The sequence below is a fragment of the Haliotis rufescens genome, unplaced genomic scaffold (assembly GCF_023055435.1).
Source record: "Haliotis rufescens isolate VD_foot unplaced genomic scaffold, xgHalRufe1.0.p SCAF_5, whole genome shotgun sequence".
In the NCBI taxonomy this organism is placed as follows: domain Eukaryota; kingdom Metazoa; phylum Mollusca; class Gastropoda; order Lepetellida; family Haliotidae; genus Haliotis; species Haliotis rufescens.
In genome coordinates, this window is record NW_025964223.1 from 2,542,602 (window position 1) to 2,555,418 (window position 12,817).

A 12,817-nucleotide genomic window follows, 5' to 3' on the forward strand; every position below is an offset into this window, starting at 1 on the left:
CAACACATGTGTAACAATGTCACAAGAATTTCATCAAAATAGGCTTGTTATTTACATGGACATTTCCTTAACTTATGTTTTACACAAAATGGAACACAAGTCATCAAGGAAATCCTTCCTTCTGGTCAACTTGCATCATCATCAACACATATGTAACAATGTCACAAGAATTTCAACAAAATAGGCTTGTTGTTTACATGGACATTTCCTTAACTTATGTTTTACACAAAATGTTTTACACAAAATGGAACACAAGTCATCAAGGAAATCCTTCCTTCTGGTCAACTTGCATCATCATCAACACATGTGTGACATTGTCACAAGAATATCAACAAAATAGGCTTGTTGTTTACATGGACATTTCCTTAACTTATGTTTTACACAAAATGGAACACAAGTCATCAAGGAAATCCTTCCTTCTGGTCAACTTGCATCATCATCAACACATGTGTAACAATGTCACAAGAATTTCATCAAAATAGGCTTGTTATTTACATGGACATTTCCTTAACTTATGTTTTACACAAAATGGACCACAAGTCATCAAGGAAATCCTTCCTTCTGGTCAACTTGCATCATCATCAACACATGTGTAACAATGTCACAAGAATTTCATCAAAATAGGCTTGTTATTTACATGGACATTTCCTTAACTTATGTTTTACACAAAATGGAACACAAGTCATCAAGGAAATCCTTCCTTCTGGTCAACTTGCATCATCATCAACACATGTGTAACAATGTCACAAGAATTTCATCAAAATAGGCTTGTTGCTTACATGGACATTTCCTTAACTTATGTTTTACACAAAATGTTTTACACAAAATGGAACACAAGTCATCAAGGAAATCCTTCCTTCTGGTCAACTTGCATCATCATCAACACATGTGTAACAATGTCACAAGAATTTCATTAAAATAGGCTTGTTGTTTACATGGACATTTCCTTAACTTATGTTTTACACAAAATGTTTTACACGAAATGGAACACAAGTCATCAAGGAAATCCTTCCTTCTGGTCAACTTGCATCATCATCAACACATGTGTAACAATGTCACAAGAATTTCAACAAAATAGGCTTGTTATTTACATTGATATTTCTTTAGCACATATAATCATATATGCAGAAAGTGATATGCAAAAGTCATCAATAAACTGGTTATCTATACTACAACTCTTCAACCTGTTTAAGCAACAAATAAATGTAATATATACAAAGTTAAACAATGGCTCCAACCTAAGCAATGTTAGATTCACAATGTAACACATTGTAAAATAAATGAGAGTGTGGGCTGCAGTCTGATTGGTTGGAAACTGAAATTTGAAGCAGTAAAATCATCTGGAATATTTGCTTAGTATAAATACTTGAAAAATATGGGTTTTTTTTCCTTCTCACTATCATGGGTAGGTTCTGCAAGACATTTTAGAATAGTTTCATTGAAATCATTTAAGTGTGATAACAGCAAGTAAAGAATGTTTTTGTTATTCACTTTTTTATTTAAAAGCTCAATTCAAATTACTTTTGCTGGCTAAAACAGAAAGCGAGACCACACCATAGACGGTATACATTGATAGTTGAGCTAAAATATAGCTTATAAGTAATTAGTCATGTTTTAACAAATTTCAGCATGATTCTTAGGCAGGTATATTTTCAGGAAAAACATTGTGAATATTACTTAAAGTTGTGCACTGGTATAGTATTGTTTTCACTGTGCAACTGTAAAATGCACTCAAACAGACGAGTGGAAATCTCAGTTCCGTTGTTCAAAGCAAACTTAGCGCTACGACTGTCATAAGTCTATGTTAAGGTATAGGAGTTACGATCACCTTAGTGGTAAGATCACTTTGTACAACGGCACCCTGAACTGCAGAAACGATCATGGTGAAAGTGAAAGCTGTAAGACTCAATGCAGTTTTTTCTTGATCAATGTTTCCATGATCCAGTGTATCCAGTTTGGTATTCCATCCGTCTGAGGCTTGGAAATCCAGGCAAGGAAAGAGGGAGACATTCTGTACATTAGACGGACTGGCCACAGCAGTGGATGAGCCCAGTTGGGTGGAACACAATCTACATAGCAGGAGGCCAGCACACCCTCAACAACTAGTGTACCAGACATAGTGAAGGGGGCATACAGGCCTTTTTCAATGCAGAAACAAATATCTGTCACTTCATCTTCTACTAATCTATTATTATTGCTGTCGAGTCTGAAGATGACATTTCCTCTGGTGATCTGTCTAGAAGGAACAGTTACAATCTGGTTGTCATACTTAGTGTAGATATGATGGTCTGGAGAAAGCTTGATAGAAACTTGTCGGGTGATGATGTTGATGAACTCGCTGGTGACATTTGAATTAGCATGACCAAACAAGAAAACAGGGCTGTATGTGATTTCACCATTAGACGATACTGACATGAGTTGTTCTCCAATTTGAATGTCTTTCATAAGAATGGAGCCGTTGGTGTGAGAAACCACTTCAGCATTTTGAGGAAAACAAGCCGGAAATCCAGGAATACAATATCCAAGCAATGACAAGCGGCTCCTGCCCGGAACCTGTGATATGGTTGGTTCATCTTGAACTGTTACATTTGTTGCCTTTACCATAAGATTATCAATCTGCTCAATAATGAATGCAGCTTCTCTCAGTCTTTTCAGCTTGGAGATTTCCATGTTGTTGACAAGGATGAAGCGACCACCAACCTTTTCCAATAACCTTTTAATGATGCCTTCCTCTGACATCATGTGTTCCTTGAACTTCTGTATCTTTGCATCATGTGATTGAATTTCAGGATGAAATGTATCTCCATGTGTAAATACCAGTACAGTGTGATTTGACAATTCCCCTTTGGAGGACACTTCATCCATAATGGCAAAGATTTCCTCTTGTTCTTGAGTGAAGCGCGTGTTCCAGCGCAAAACTACCAAAATTGCATTAGGCCGATGTAATTTGTAGAAGTCCTCAATCTCTTTTCGCAAATTTCCCTGCTTGTTTGGATTTACATGAGGCGTGTCAAGGACTGTGATTCTCCTGGCTCCATAAAATGAATATTTTTCTTGACATAACTTTGTAACAGTCTCACTACATGCATGTGCATCAAATGCATTGTCTCCCAGGATGGTGTTACCAGTTTCACTCTTCCCTTGACCAGTAGTTCCTATTATTACAATGTTCAGGTCTGTAAGTGTTCCATCTGAAATCTAGACAGTTGTACATATTAATTTAAAAGCTTCAAGTCTTATTAATTCTTAATACACTTTCTGGTTAGATTTAAAGAGATTAGTGTGTCTACCAAATAAGATATTATGATGCTGTTATTTGTGCATCTGGTTACACCTAGTTTAAATACAATGCTTTTTCCCCATTACATGTGAGAGGCATCAACAGAATTGTTAATTTAAGTAGAAGAACCTTTGGATTGATGACATGCATCAACGAAGTACGCGAACCTAACCACTTGATCCCGTTAGTCGCCTCTTTCGAAAAGCATAGTCGTCATTTACGGCAAGCATGGGTTGCTGAATACCTATTCTACCCCAGATCTTCACGGGTCCATTATGCTATTGACAAGGCTAGCTCACCTGGTAATGTGTGAGTAATAAATTATTTGATGTTGGAAAAATCAACATGCATGCTGTTACCATGGTTATGTATCAGATGTAAGCAGTGATAAATTGCATTCTTTCTAGACCAAGATCATCTGACCAATAGGCTTGTTTATCGTCTGTAAACATTTGCCATCACAACCAATTTAGCTGAATGTAGTGCCCATTGTACATATTCACAATTCATCATTCCTGTCTTTTCAAACCGTAATGAAGGAAATGTGGGGCCCAATGTTTATAATTCTTGCAAATTCAAAACCTCTATTACATCAGTGCCATAAATCTTGTATTGTGGCTGTCATCACACTATAAAATATTCAGATTTTCAACAGAGGTTCTCTTCACTGTCAACTATCCATAATTAGTTGTGAAACTGACAGTATCTTGCTTCCCAAGCCTTGTATCAACAGCTTGAAGACAGAAAGCTTTAAGTCCTTTGTCTGAGGTTGTACAGTGCACCGACGTCGTTGTATATCACACTGCATTACAGTTTAGACTGGCTTTTTGACCTCTAGTCAACTAGATCATTCTTCACTTATGTGAATGTTGAGTGGTTGTAGTTGCTATTTAGGGCTTAGGTGGTAGTGCAAGATGGAGTCCTCCTTATATCTCCCTAGTGACGACTATCAGAAGTTCATGAAGTTTTAATCCATGGCTAAGAGGAAGGAGGCAGCCAAAAAAGAAGAGGCCTGGATCCTTGGACTGGTTACAGCTTTGATGTTCCTGAAGCCTTCCCTGCGGGCCTTCTCCATCGAAATTGAAAATTTGAGGAAGGAACGGATGCCATCCCAGCTGACTCATTCTCGGATTTAGAGCAAAGGAATATTACGGTGTAAAATTGTTTATGTACTGGTGACATTAGTGACATGAAAAATTTTACGTTCATAAAAATCACAGAAGGAAGTATGCCAATACTGACAAATGAGAGCCATGTTTCAAGTCACACAATTTTATGATGACTTACTCAGCGAAGCGAGATTACTGATTGGTTGTTAATGCAAAACAAGAAATGCGCATATTCATTCATTTGAATGTTTTTCCACAAGAAATATCTCCGATTCTGAGTCAACGCCTGCTGTAATGAGTCTAGGTTCTGCCATTTCAGGATATTCACCACACTTTGGCTGTTCACTTGGCAGTTTGCTCTTATCCAACTCTCTGTCAGCCTATCAGGACAGGATCCAGATTTTTCTGCCCCAAATGATTGTTGGAACCAAGTTGAAAATTCACCCAGTACAGGATATGATGTATCTGGGAGCCAGATTCTAACTACATTGTACATAGAAGAATCGTTTGTTCGCCGAAGGGTCTCAAGTGGTTGCAGATGGTCACCAATATGGCAGATTGACCCAACCAGACTCCTAGAAGGTGGATGTCATTAAAACATGATTTAATGTATTCGCCTGTGTCCCATTAGTATAGTCAACAAACTTGGACATTCTAGTAACCTTCCCTCCAAACTTTATTGGATCGGCTCATTTGGTGGATATGCTGGGCATTGCATTTCTGTTTGCAGAAGACAAACATCACCTCTACAAGAGTGCTTCCAACTTCAGCTGGGGTGCCCATATGGACAGTCTAGTGATACAAGAGATGTGGAGAGCTCACGAGAGACCTTCATATGAATGGTCTAGAGGTGTGAGTGATCTATTCCGCAATCAATGAATGCTCTTATCCTGATGGCTATAGACAACACCATGGTGGTAGTGTACTTACAGTACTTAGTCAAGTGGAGTGAAACACAAGACAACACGTTTATTCGACTTGGTAGACTCAATACATTGCAGGATGTCTGCCCAACACATGGTAAGTAAGCTGAACCTTCTGGTGGACAGTTCATTTAGATAGATCTCTAAACTACAAACTCATGACTTCTCAGGCCTAACGCATGCTGAGGATTGGAGTTCCATTACTATCAGAACCTTATCAGAGTTGGTAGCAAGAATCAATAAATTCTGGAATGGTTAGGACATTGACATTATACATTTCCTGCTCAAAGCAAAGGGATAGATCCATCGGTTTGACATGTATGCCCTATTTGTTCTCTGATTCTATCCAACGGCTACATTGTAGAGGCTTGAAATGTCTCTATTTTTTGCAAAACGGCTTCAGATAGAGATATCGCAAAAGAGTCTGGTAAGATGGTTAAAAACTATGATTTTAGAAAGTTATCAAAACGAAAGGAACTTCCTGTGTTTGGTACTCTTAAAGCCCACAAAATTAGAGCTCTGTCTAGCAGATGACAAGTTGCCAATGGAAATCACCAAACACATTCACTAACCTTTTATCTGGGGTAAATACAGCTAGATCTGAATGGTATCTACAGTCTTGGTCCGGTAATGGAAGAACAGGCCATTATTATAAAGTAGCTCCCCTAGCCAAAGGCTGGGAAAAAAGGTTGTGCGAGGCATGTACTTCCCATGGCAAGTCTTCGAAAGGAAAGTTAAATTTTTATTCCATGTTTTCTAATAAGTGTTGGACAGGTCATAGGTTAACGTCAAGTGATCAGGTCACAGGAATGATGTCAAGACCAATGAAAGTGACATCATCAAAACCGGAAGTGACATCATCAGAACCTGAAGTTACGTCACGGACCTCAGACGAGGTCAGATAGGCGTAGGTAATTACTGTTCAATTGATGACGTCCTAACAAATTGTGGAATGATTTCCATGTATTTGCAAACATTTACATTCAAATGCGTTTAACATGCTTATAACGAACTGACGGATATTGCGAACTTAATTTTTGGTCCCGGCCATTTGCTGTATAGATGTTGTATATATGCTTATAACGAACTAAAATTAGTGGTCCATCGTATTGCAAGGAATACGTGTGCGTTGGGGAGGGCAACAAACACTGATTTTTTACTGCAAATTGTGTGAGTGGCAAATGCTTACTCTGAGAAGTTGGAAGACCATGGATACATGACATTTCAGCTTCTATTTGTCAAGTGGGCGGTCGGGTATCCTAGTGGTTAAAGCGTTCGCTTGTCGCGCCGAAGACCTGGGTTCGATTCCCGACATGGGTACAATGTGTGAAGCTCATTTCTGGTGTCCCCCGCCGTGATATTCCTGGAATACTGCTAAAAGCGGCGTAAAACCATACTCACTCACTCACTATTTGTCACGTCGTGTCAGTACTACTTCCCCCTTCAGTTGGTGAATACTGAGTAAGCACATAGAGTTTAAATATATGAGGATGTTTACACAAGGTGGGATCAATATACAAAGAAACAATACAATGACGAAGGCAATGAGATTAAAGGGAGAGAAACTGAAAACATTGATTGCGATTTTTGGGGGGGAAAGTCCCAGATACATTCAGTCGATTTCCCAAAGAGAAAAATTTGTGATATTCATAGAAAGTATTTAAATGTCTTAGTGAAAGTACTGAAATCACACGCTCCACAACCGGCTTCCAAACAAACCTATTTGGGGGCGTGGCCTAAAGCTACTGGCGCAGCGTTTAACTGATATGTTTGCCGTGTTTATCTATCTTGTGATTCTTAGATTTAATGCACATACTGTTTCTGCTGCTTTCTGTTAATCCTTCTAAACTAACAGCATTGTGTACATTGTTAAAGTGTGAAAAGATCTTTAATCTTGACAGTGTAAGTAATTAAAAATGAATAATCGGTAACTTGCATTTTATTACTAACATCTTGTTTAGGTAATAAACCACACGCTGCCCTCGGTCCTAGATGACAACATCCACACTGCCACCTACCGTACACCCAGTCACACGGACCAGTACATTCACTACATGTCCAACCACCATTTACAGATCAAACAAGCCATACTTGACACCCTCACCCGATGAGCCATCTGCAATCCTGACAGTTTTTTCAAAGAAATCCAGCATCTTTCTCAGCACCATTCATAAAACCCAGAAAAGATCCTGTTTCAAAGTCAAAATCAGCCCCAGTACCCATCTTCATCAACATCCTATACAAAGGCCCTACCAGGGCCTAGATTTTCGAAACGATCTCAGCTGCGATTAATCTTAACAACTTACGTTCAAAGATAAGATATCTTAAGTTGAAGATTAGATACATTTTCGAAATGATGGTAAACCTGTCGCAGATCGCACAAAGATACAATAGCTATCGTGACAGAGAACTCATTTGTATTAGAGATTGAAAACGTGGGGTGTTTCCCAACGATGTCCCAGGGATTTCCAAGCTGCTGACAAAAACAACAACATAGATAAGTGACACGGAATTCATGATCAAATGGGGGCACGGGTGGCCCAGTCTTCTAACGCACCGCGATTTGCTGTGCAGAGTTGCGTCCCTTGGGCACGCCAGAAACCTATGATCGTGGGTTCGAATCCCGGTTCGTGCCGATTATGTTTCTAGGTTTGTCAGCACCATACCCGTGCTCGTGGGTTTCACCGAAGTGGTAAACGTCTGAGACCTGCATCACATCGGGCTTTCCTCCCACTTTAAGCTGACACGCTGCGATATAACTGGAATATTGTTAAAAGCGGCGTTAAACCCAACTCACACACTCACTCACTCATGATCACATTCTCAGGTCACATTGTTTAACACGCAACTATTTGAGTGACGTTCTGTAAATCCTGCATTCGTCCTACATGTAGATATTTTGTTATTATGATAAAATATGCCATGACCACCCAAACACAAATATCATTCGTGTGCCATTTTTCAAACCCAATCAAAAAGTTTAGTGTTACCACACTATATCTTTTAGAAGTGAAATAATGTGCAAAAAGATACTTCAATATTTTCACTTCAAAGTCGAGGACGAAAGTAAGGGACATTATTCTAAATGACATGATCGAACAGCAGGCATTCAGCATTTGAGATGCGTGTTCAAGTCTGATGTTACATGATGTATACTGCGTCAGTTTCACAATGCTGCTTGTTTTTGCATTTATGTCAAAAGTAAAGTTTTTAGAGACGACACCAACAATATACCTGGAAACACTCAAAACAAAAATTGTTCAGATTGAGCGAGTTGTAATGACAATGTAAGCTTAAGTTTATTTGTTATTTATATATCCAATGTGTTTCAGAAATAAACCAAGGACTCAAATACAATAACAAGCTATTTGTATGATGTAATTATTATTTTTTATCTATCTAGATCCATAATTCTTTTCAAAATTTGAAAGTGACACTAATTTTCGTTCACAAAGGGAGATAATTTATGAATTGTCAAGTTATATGTTGTCATATGGAACAGGCCACATACAAATAATGTAATCCTTTTCTATCCTTTTAAATTAAGTAGAGCTAATATACTGATTTGTCTGATTTGATTTAAATCTGGCTGAGGAGCGAAATATCTACATTGTAATGTGTGAAATCTATTCTTGAACGTAGTTCGATGATGTTTGGCATGTCTGATATCATTGCTGAGGGTCATTTAATAGTATTTGTCCAGTATTTATGTTTTTTTAATATAAAACTGGTAAATGTACACTTAAGTTTTATAAAGACCAACATCAATTATTATTTTAAAATCAGTCCATTGAATGTAAAATTCAAAGATTATTTTGGTGAACATGTCTATTTTATATTGGTCAGTAAATTTCATTCATGTCAACATTTTCTGCAAAGATATATTGGAAAGTGAATTTTGGACAATGTTCAAAATATGTTATTATTGACGAAATTTGAAACCCAAACGCGCATGGGAACCCATTTTTTACTTGATTTTTCAAATCGTCATTCTCGAAAATACAATACCAAAATATGTGCTTAACTTTTGCTGTCAAAATATATAAATAATTCTATATTTAATGGCATACATCTATGCATTTAAAGAATGCAGTTATTCAACAGACAATATTTAATCACTTGTTATCAAATATTTGTCTTTCAATAATATAGATAACAGGTGTTGTTTTTAAAACAAAACAAAATACAATTACTTTTGCCAGAAAAACATTAAATTTACTCTTTAAACAAATATACTATATACATATTTGATCAGATGTATTTTCTTGTTAAATCAATAAATTTTAGATGTAAAACCTGATGAGAAACGCTTGTAGTTTTGCACTTCGTCACATATGTAGATTGATAAAATTTTATAAAATGCGAAAATAAAGATTAAGACATTGTCACAAATGCGATCCAGAAAATATAACAGTGGAACTCTGCGCTTTATGAAAACTGTAATACTGAGCAAGGTCTCGCCGGGCGAATACGAAATGAAGCCACTCTCAGAGTATGAACTAAGATAAGCTGCCCCCGAGTTATCAATAAAGTCACGGTCATTACTATAGAACCTGCCCACACCTTCCGTTTTTATCCTTCCCAAATTATCGAAATTTCACGCTTCTTCAGCATGGACTCCATAGTTATGTGAAATCTTTGATGTGTTCTTCGTGTTTTTGAAGTGTCAATTTGAATCACACAGTTGAACCAAAAGAAATGTCAATGTTCGAGTGTACAGCAGATTATTTGTTTGAAAAATATCAATTGCAAAGTATGCCGCCTTCTTGGATGAAGATAAAAGAAATTTACCATAGATATGAGGCTAGATTTGTGACAGTCTTACGATATCTTAGGGATACGACAGTTTCGAAAATAGGCTACGATAGCCTATGATTGCCTTACGACAACTTTACAATATTTTAGGGCTATGATCGTTCGGAAAATCTTGGCCCAGTTCAGCATAGTTCTCACAAAAAACAGCCAACATTGGTGTGACTTTCACCTCCAACAGGGCTTTTAAAAACACTTTACAAGCCAACATTAAAGTTTCGATCCAGCTTACCCCAAACCCCAGGGGAGGTGTGTATGAGATCTCATGCAAATTCGGAGACTTCATGCCACAATAGTAAGAGAAAAGAAGACCTTTATTAAAAAATCTGACATGATATCTCAGGGATCGATTTCGCTACATCAAGCTGCATCAGTGCAGGTAAAACATTTTATCATATAATGGGTAGGTTTCTCGGCAGGATAAACATGATAAAGCCAACAGATAAAAACGTGTCCGTTTGGGTCATATGCGGATAGAGATGCAAATATCAAAGGTCAAGTAGGGACTTCTTTCAGTGTTTATAAACAAACATGGCATCGCCCTCGACATTCAGCGATCGAGTCAGAATTACCCATCGGGAATCTGGATAAACTACAGAGATAATTGCTTTCATTATCAAAAGAACAATCTAATATACTGAAAATCAGTGTCTAACTGCGACGTAGCTAAGGCATTTTATAAGTTTTGGCAACTTTTGAGATATAAATTTCGACACAGTCCACGAGGCCTAGCCAAGTGGGATCAGAAGCCATATCTGTACTTATAGACCTCTTTGGCTTGAACCTTTCTCGACAAATTAAAATAGTTTGAATTGTTACCTTGTTTCGTTTTGTCGCTGTGTGTACTTCTGACTACACTTCTTAACGTTATGACAGGACAGACCGACTGTCAACAACGTCTGACCGTGGCCGTGACGTCTCATACACTAGGGTTAGAGTAGCTTCCCCTTGACAAAGGGCAGTTAGTCTAGCGGACAGACCGATGGATTGCCGCGAAAGACAATTAAGAACAATTGTTGTTTTGCGTGTATGTTGCTTCGCCACTGTATAAGAAAGAGATTTCTGTTGGAACTATTTTTGCTACTGTCAATGTCCGACTGACACATCACTTACCCTGTGACGTAATAAATATTAATGTGTGCATTCCAGGAAAACTCGCAATGTTTAGGTAATGTTTGTGAGAGAGGGAAAGCGATTTTGAAGCACAGAATTAAAGAATGGCATTATATGATAAAGAGGTTATCACGCTTGTGTTTGGGGATGGTAAATATCTTGTATTAGGAATAAACACTATGTATTTAGCTCGCCAAGGCTCGCTAAATACAATGAAAAGCCATATCCGGATTTCCTAAAAATAAAATACTAGACCACATTTTCAAGTCTATTATTTCTTTGAATTTATTATTCAAAATTACTGAAAATACAGTGTTTCAATATTTGATAAAATGGTGCAGCCAATATTTTGGTGATGCAGCCTGATTGATCGCTTGGCTGCACATTGGCCGGGTGGTAATACAGAAGGAAATTGTACCCTGGATCTGCCCTTTCGGAACATCTCATAAAAAATCATGGCAACAAACCCAAGATTCCCCATACCAAAGACGTATATACATCTTTGCCCATACTAACACCAGTCACTGGAAATAGTGGAAACTATTGAACTTTCAAGAAAGTAGCAAGCCATGTATTTTATGCTGGAATATTGCTAAAAGTGACATAAAACCATACTCCCTCACTCACTCTTCGGCATTGTTGTTTAAAGTTTGTATTCTTTAACATCAATTCTAGGTTTGCAAACATGTTCTCTTCTCAGACTGATAACATTCACATTTTCTACCATATCACTGGATCACTGGAAATCATCAGGTGTTCATTAAAAGGGTAAGAATATCCTGCCACTCACACAGTTTGCATAAAAAGATAAGTTTTTGAATTTGGCCAAGAAGTTTAACTAAAGCTTCGGGTAAATTATAATGATCTCCACTCATTTACCAACCTGAACAAGAAACATGGGAGGCCAGTGAGACCACCTCATCAGTTTCATATTTAGATATATGCATAACGATTCAACATTAAGGGGATAAAACATGAATTGTCCAGCTGTGATCATATGGCTGATAAAACTGCACCCAACTACATACACACATACGCATGCACATCGCTATATATGTGAAAATTATCTTGAATGTGACGTTCAACCCAATTTCACATCATGCCCAAGCAAAGACATTACTGATCAATGTGTCAAAATAATCCCAGGGCAGTAAAGGCGATGTATTTGATGTGACATCTGAGATGTGCAAGCATGGTTTCAAAGTCCTTCAAAGTATATAATGCGGGGGGATATAGCGATCAGCCAGTCTGTCTGTCCGTCTGTCCGTAATCATTTCCTTTTCCGGGGCAGAATTCGAAAACCATTCAGTGTATTTGATTGGTGCCTTTTGATATTTTGGGATTTTTCTCATTTTTATTTTTTTAAATATTTATGGAATGAAGTTGGACATAGACTCGATTGGGGATGGGGTTCATTTCCGGGGCAGAATTCGAAAACCATTCAGTGTATTTGATCAAAACTTGGCAAATCTATCAGGCACATACTAAAGTGGTGCCTTTTGATATTTTGGGATTTTTCTCATTTTTATTTTTTTAAATTTTTATGGAATGAAGTTGGACATAGACTCGATTGGGGATGG

The 12,817-nt window shown here is 37.7% G+C and overlaps 2 protein-coding genes across 4 annotated transcripts in view; both read right to left on the reverse strand.

Annotated features, from left to right (window-relative positions):
- Positions 1 to 814: 814 nt before the first annotated feature.
- LOC125373416 (sonic hedgehog protein-like) lies at positions 815 to 3,190 on the reverse strand. The gene has a single exon (XM_048384470.1). It carries the CDS (start codon positions 2,863 to 2,865, stop codon positions 1,906 to 1,908), a length of 960 nt encoding a protein of 319 aa, XP_048240427.1. The 5' UTR covers positions 2,866 to 3,190; the 3' UTR covers positions 815 to 1,905.
- LOC124133511 overlaps positions 2,973 to 12,817 on the reverse strand; it is an 83,314-nt gene continuing 73,469 nt past the window's right edge. For all 3 annotated transcript variants that reach the window (XM_048384469.1, XM_046497912.2, XM_046497913.2), the window contains exon 5: positions 2,973 to 3,198. The gene's annotated coding sequence lies outside the window, so the exon portion shown is untranslated. The remainder of the gene's footprint in view (positions 3,199 to 12,817) is intronic.

What these genes read in the sequence shown, in the direction of transcription:
- LOC125373416 (XM_048384470.1), bottom strand. Translation starts at nt 2,865, where the DNA reads ATGGATGAAGTGTCCTCCAAAGGGGAATTGTCAAATCACACTGTACTG.